The 6,720-nt window shown below is 39.0% G+C and overlaps 1 protein-coding gene across 3 annotated transcripts in view; it reads left to right on the forward strand.

Annotated features, from left to right (window-relative positions):
• LOC111467019 (mitochondrial import inner membrane translocase subunit PAM16 like 2-like) overlaps positions 1-6,720 on the forward strand; it is an 8,324-nt gene continuing 1,604 nt past the window's right edge. For 2 of the 3 annotated variants that reach the window (XM_023111778.1, XM_023111780.1), the window contains exons 1-2: positions 1-129; positions 6,287-6,374. In XM_023111778.1, coding sequence (XP_022967546.1) covers positions 127-129; positions 6,287-6,374 — 91 coding nt within the window. In that variant the 5' untranslated portion in view covers positions 1-126. Of the gene's footprint in view, positions 130-5,892; positions 6,164-6,286; positions 6,375-6,720 lie in introns of those variants that run through there. The other variant, XM_023111779.1, reaches the window with a different exon arrangement.

A 6,720-nucleotide genomic window follows, 5' to 3' on the forward strand; every position in this document is an offset into this window, starting at 1 on the left:
CCCCCCGTATCAACGATTCGCCCCTACGATTTCCTGCGTGGTTCGCTAAATAACCTTTCTGATTGATTTCGTAGCTCTAGCGGCTTTAACAAATCCGGACCTGTTATCAAGGCCAGCCAATTAATCATGGTATCTCTATTCTTTCTTTCTCTCCTCCTCCTCTCACTTTATGGTGGATCGATTTCTAAGATTATGAGAAAATGAACATTGAACAGGTGCCGATGTATAAATATATTTGATGTTGTTAATCTTATCTGAAATATTATGTATCTGTCTCCTACGTTTGGTAATTTGTTTCCAGATTGATTATAGATTATGGATTTAATCGGAAGTTTCATTTTGTTGTCAAAATGAGTGCAACTTATTTTAGATGGAATTAGTAAGTTGTTAAGTCATTCATCCTTATTAGGAGGAATAGTTTATTTCAGTAGAGTTTTTGTAGGAGCTATTTATCGGATTTATTTTTGTTTAAATAGGAGCCCTCCACGTAGTAAAACACAAGGCATGGTAAACCGTTCATTATTTCAATTGTCCCTGTATTACCCTTTTTGAGTAATAATAGTTTCATATTTATTCACACCTTTGAGCGTGAGATATTGTGACAGTTGGTATCAGAGCCAAGTTGGTACGGTTTGATATTATTACTCAACGAGATGAACGGTGGAAGTGCTTCTATGGGTATAGCTATGGAAAAGATGGTTGGCAATAACTATAATTATTGGAAGTTATGTATGAAAGGTTATCTATAGGGACAAGATTTGTGGGATTTAATCGAAAGTGATGACACAGAAATTCCAGCCGACACTCCACAAAATGCTGAATTATGTCGAAAATGGAAAATCAAGTGTGGAAAAGCCTTATTCACCTTGCGAACTCTTATTAGCAAGGAATATATTGATCATGTTCGTGATTTAAAGTCACCAAAGCAAGTATGGGAAACCCTTCAAAAGTTGTTCACCAAGAAAAATACAGCTCGATTGCAATTTCTAGAGAATGAATTGGCTGTGGTAACTCAAGGTAATTTTTTTGTTGAAGAATATTTTTTGAAAGTGAAAAATTTGTGCTCTGAAATTTCAGAATTAGATGCTAAGGAACCAGTGAGTGAGGCTCGATTACGGCGTTATCTTACTCGTGGATTACGGAAAGAGTTTATGCCCTTTGTTTCCTCAATACAAGGGTGGGCAAATCAACCTACAGTAATTGAACTGGAGAATCTTCTTTCCAATCAGGAAGCCTTGATTAAGCAAATGACCAGCAACAACGAATTTTCCCGAAAGTCAGAAAATGTGTTGTATGTCAAAGATCAAAGGAGACAAAATTTTCATTCAAAGCCTTCATCTAGCAATGGGAATCAATTCAGAAATGAGGAGTCGTCAAAGAAGTCATTTAAAGCTTGTTACAGGTGTGGAAAATCAAGCCACTTTAAACGAGATTGTCAGGCGAAAGTGGTGTGTGATCGTTGCGGAAAGTCAGGTCATATTAAGCCAAATTGCCGAGTCAAAATGCAAGAATCAGCAGCAAATGCTGTACATGAAAGTTTTTCAGATTCAATTTGGGAATACTGCTTAACCACCGGGGTTCTTGATCAGCCAACAAATGTGACTTCAGCCATATATCAAGATGATGTCTCTACAGGTGATCAAAATTCTAATTCCACTACTTATGCTTCTGAATTTGATTCTCTCCAAATTTTGCCTCTGCACTCTTTTTTTTACTCCGATGCCAATTCTGTTGCCCCTGGTGACCCTTCTGTTTATTTCACGACCTTGGATTTGGGATTCGACGAAAATAAAGATTTCGAACTAACCTTTGACGATCTTGACGCCTCTGAGGCTGACGTTTTTCTCATCTCCGAAGATTTGGATCAAACTACCAATTTGTTAGACTTGCAGGCTGACCGGGGAGCTTCTGGGGGCGCTGCTGAAAGTGAGAATCTAGACCAAGTTCAGAAAGGCAATGTTGTGGTAGAGGCTGAGTTGTTGGATAAGAGCATGGATGTGGCTAAAGAGAGAGAAGCTTGCAGGGATGATGCTGGTTTATCAGAAAGTCGGAATGTATCGATTGATTTGGGGAATTGTACTAAGAATGAACGTGATGTTGTGGCTGACGAAGGTGACAAATTGGAAGACAATTTGGTTGGTGAAAGAGAACAAGGTAATGGGATGGATGACAAGAACTCGTTAGAATCTTCAGTTCAATTGGATGACGAGTGCAAGGAAAGCAAGGGCCTCGATCAAGAAGTGAAAACTAGGAATTTTGATGTATCAGATAAAGAGGTAGAAAAAGAAATGTCATATGGAGAGACAACAAAAACTACCAAAACACTGACTCAAAATTTTAGAGATAAAGGTATGAGGGTGGCAGAAACTTTAAAAAATAAAAAGAAAAAGAAGAGTGAAAGGACTACTCAAGAAGAAGATGATTTGGATAAGATTCTTGCTAAGCTAGGAGGGTGGCCTATTATATCAAAACCAGCCGACCCTCCTCTTTCTTCACAAGAGGCCAAAGTTGAGAACCCACCTGACCTTGTAACTCCTCCTGATGCATAGTTGAAAAGGAAGCTGAAGAAGAGAGCACAGAAACGACGGTTGCTAGGAAGAAGAAAAAACGTAGGCAAAAGAAAAGAGAAAAAGAGAAGCTGCTAAAGAACAAACAAGAAAGCAAGCTGTTAACAAGGAAACAAAGTGCAGTTTGAATTTTTTCGCTCTCCGAGTTATTAAGAAATAAGTTTGCACCAAGGGAGGCTGTCAAAATTAGTGCAACTCATTTTAGATAGAATTAGTAAGTTGTTAAGCCATTCATCCTTATTAGGAGGAATAGTTTATTTTAGTAGAGTTTTTGTAGGAGCTATTTATAGAATTTATTTGGGTTTAAATAGGAGCCCTCCCCTTAGTAAAACACAAGGTATAGTAAACAGTTCATTATTTCAATTGTCCATGTATTACCCTCTTTGAGTAATAATAGTTTCATATTTATTCACACCTTTCAGCGTGAGATATTGTGACAATCAGTGGGGCGAATGCGCCCGAGAAAGTCATCGAGGACGATGACTTAATTAAGTAGAGGAGAATGTCACAATCTGCAATATGATTGTGACCCGAGTAAGTCATCGAGGACGATGACTAAGTTAAGTGGGGGAGAATGTCACAACCATACTATGAAGAGAGTAGGTTGTGACTCTCACGCCATGACAAGCAAAGTGGCGTCCCTCAAGAGACGCCCATCTGGCCATATGCGGGTCAAGAAAGAAGAGTGTCATGATGTGATCGAGGAGGACGATGCATCATCCAACACACCACCACGCAAAGTGGGCATTGAAGACATGTTGAGACACAAGCAAGACAGAGACATCAGAATAGACATGAAGGGCAAAGATAGGCTTGTTGAAGGGCCGAGTAGGGCCCCGACCCTTAACCTCAAATGTCGGGGTTTAGGAAGGAATTTGGGCATCGGTTTGGGAGTTAAGTCCGTCCATATGAAATATGAATGCTCGCCAAGTTTGGTGTCAATCAGACATCAGACGGACAATGCCTACACCTGGTAGAATGGAAATGGCTCAAGATGTACAATAGGGGTACCATGGTGTCAGCTCTCCACCACCTCTAGGCCCTGTGGCCTAAGTGAGCTACCCTGTGGCACATACGTGTGTCACAGTGTGGGCGACTTCCTTTGAAATGGGTTTTTTCAGGACAGTACCGAACGGCACGGGTGTGCCAATATTGCGCCCTAGCCCGCGTGTTGGAGGTTGCTACATACACCCGCTATCCGGTACGGTATCTGTAAATGACTCGACATGGGCACAGGAGGGCCTATGCCTCGATAGAACCCGGATGGATGGATGTTTGGGAAGTCCCGATGAGATGAACGACACAAAGGCCCATTCTCGATGGCATGACCGGATGAGTTATGATGGCTGACGACATCCCGAGACTCGGGATGGCGTCAAGACATATAGACCCTATTGATGGGGATCGAGATGACAAGATAAGATGCGATGTTGTATTGAGAGATCTTGGCCCAGTGGTTAAGCAGTATTCCCAACTTGGATCTGAAGAACTTTCATGTACAACACTTGCTTTAGATTCTTGCATTTTGACTTGGCAATTTGGCTTAATATGGCCTGACTTTCCGCAACGATCATACACCACTTTCGCCTGACAATCTCGTTTAAAGTGGTCTGGTTTTTCCCACCTGTAACAAGCTTTAAATGACTTCTTTGACGACTCCTCACTTCTGAATTGATTCCCATTGCTAGATGAAGGCTTTGAATGAAAATTTTGTCTCCTTTGATCTTTGACATACAATACATTTTCTGACTTTCGGGAAAACTCGTTGCTGCTGGTCATTTGCTTAATCAAGGCTTCCTGATTGGAAAGAAGATTCTCCAGTTCAATTACTGTAGGTTGATTTGCCCACCCTTGTATTGAGGAAACAAAGGGCATAAACTCTTTCCGTAATCCACGAGTAAGATAATGTCGTAATTGAGCCTCACTCACTGGTTCCTCAGCATCTAATTCTAAAATTTCAGAGCACAGATTTTTCACTTTCAAAAAATATTCTTCAACAGAAAAATTACCTTGAGTTACCACAGCCAATTCATTCTCTAGAAATTGCAATCGAGCTGTATTTTTCTTGGTGAACAACTTTTGAAGGGTTTCCCATACCTGCTTTGGTGACTTTAAATCACGAACATGATCAATATATTCCTTGCTAATAAGAGTTCGCAAGGTGAATAAGGCTTTTCCACACTTGATTTTCCATTTTCGACATAATTCAGCATTTTGTGGAGTGTCGGCTGGAATTTCTGTGTCATCACTTTCGATTAAATCCCACAAATCTTGTCCCTATAGATAACCTTCCATGCATAACTTCCAATAATTATAGTTATTGCCAACCATCTTTTCCATAGCTATACCCATAGAAGCACTTCCACCATTCATCTCGTTGAGTAATAATATCAAACCGTACCAACTTGGCTCTGATACCAACTGTCACAATATCTCACGCTCAAAGGTGTGAATAAATATGAAACTATTATTACTCAAAAAGGGTAATACAGGGACAATTGAAATAATGAACGGTTTACTATGCCTTGTGTTTTACTAAGCGGAGGGCTCCTATTTAAACAAAAATAAATCCGATAAATAGCTCCTACAAAAACTTTACTGAAATAAACTAGTCCTCCTAATAAGGATGAATGGCTTAACAACTTACTAATTCCATCTAAAATAAGTTGCACTAATTTTGACAAGATTGTTGAGGATTATTGGGAGTGAGTCCTACATTGGTTAATTTAGTGGAAGATCATGGTTTATAAGTGAGGAATATTATCTTCATTGGTATGAGGCTATTTGGGAAAGCCCAAAGCAAAGTCATGAGAGCTTACACTCAAAGTGGACAATATCATACTGTGGAGAGTCATGATTACTAACATGGTATCAGAGTCATGCCCTAAACTTAACCATGTCAATCGAATCCTCAAATATCGAACAAAGAATTGTGAGCCTCGAAGGTGTAGTCAAAAAGTGACTAAAGTGTCGAATAAAGGGTGTACTTTGTTCGAGGGCTCCAAAGAAAGGATTCGAGCCTCGATTAAAGGGGAGGCTATTCGAGAACTCCATAACCCTCAGCAGAGGCTTATAGTGTACTTTGTCTGAGGAGGAGGATTGTTGAGGATTATTGGGAGTGAGTTTCACATTGGTTAATTTACTGGAAGATCATGGGTTTATAAGTGAGGAATATTATCTTCATTGGTATGAGGCCATTTGAGAAAGCCCAAAGCAAAGCCATGAGATCTTACACTCAAAGTGGACAATATATTCCATTGTGGAGAGTCATGATTACTGATGGTGTAATTTGTTTTCGGATTGATTATAGATTATGGTTTTAATCCGAAGTTTCATTTAGTTCCCAAATTTTCTGTGGCCAAATTTCGGCTAGGGAAAAGACTGAGAGTTACCTTGTGGAATTTTTCTCCATTTTTTATTTTATTTATTCTTTTCTTCGTATTTACTCTATACATATTGGGTTTGATTTTCTTGTCCTCTGCGCTTTTTATTAAGCATTTTCGAAATGTGTTTGTTTATCTTGTGTCATGTTTTATCTATCTTGAGTGTACATTGATCTTTTTACCGATCGAATCAGTGCTATCTAATTAAAACAGGTGTATTTACTTCTGCTCTGTTGATAACTTTAATTTTGACAGAGGAGAGGAGTAGATATTGTATTGCATAATTTTAAACAACTTCCTATAAGAGAGCCTCTTTGCTTGTATGTATTTGGACAGGCTGCGAAAATTCTTGCCAATTTAATTGTGATGGGCTCTGGGATACTTGCTAGGGCCTTTGTTCAAGCCTATCGTCAAGCCCTTACGAGTAAGTACACTTTTTATTCCACCCCTGGGTTTTTATCTCTATCGGAAGTTGGCCAGATTGTCCTCAATATTATTGTTATTGGTGTCAATTGTTTTTGGATGGCTTGATTGAAACTTGATATGTAGAACAAAAGAAATTTGCACCTTATCTTTGAACTATTAGAAGCTTTAATGTAAATGGGGTAAGTTTGGAAACAAGCATTTTGCCAATAAGAACAAAGCTCTGCGTGCACATAGATAAATTCTGCTTCGGTGATATTCAAATAGACATCAAAGATTTTTTTTATTTTTAATGGGCTTGGGGATGTTATCATCCTGAATTTCTATATTTTTTTTTTTTTTTTTTT

This window comes from Cucurbita maxima, unplaced genomic scaffold (assembly GCF_002738345.1).
Source record: "Cucurbita maxima cultivar Rimu unplaced genomic scaffold, Cmax_1.0 Cma_Scf00032, whole genome shotgun sequence".
Lineage (NCBI taxonomy): Eukaryota > Viridiplantae > Streptophyta > Magnoliopsida > Cucurbitales > Cucurbitaceae > Cucurbita > Cucurbita maxima.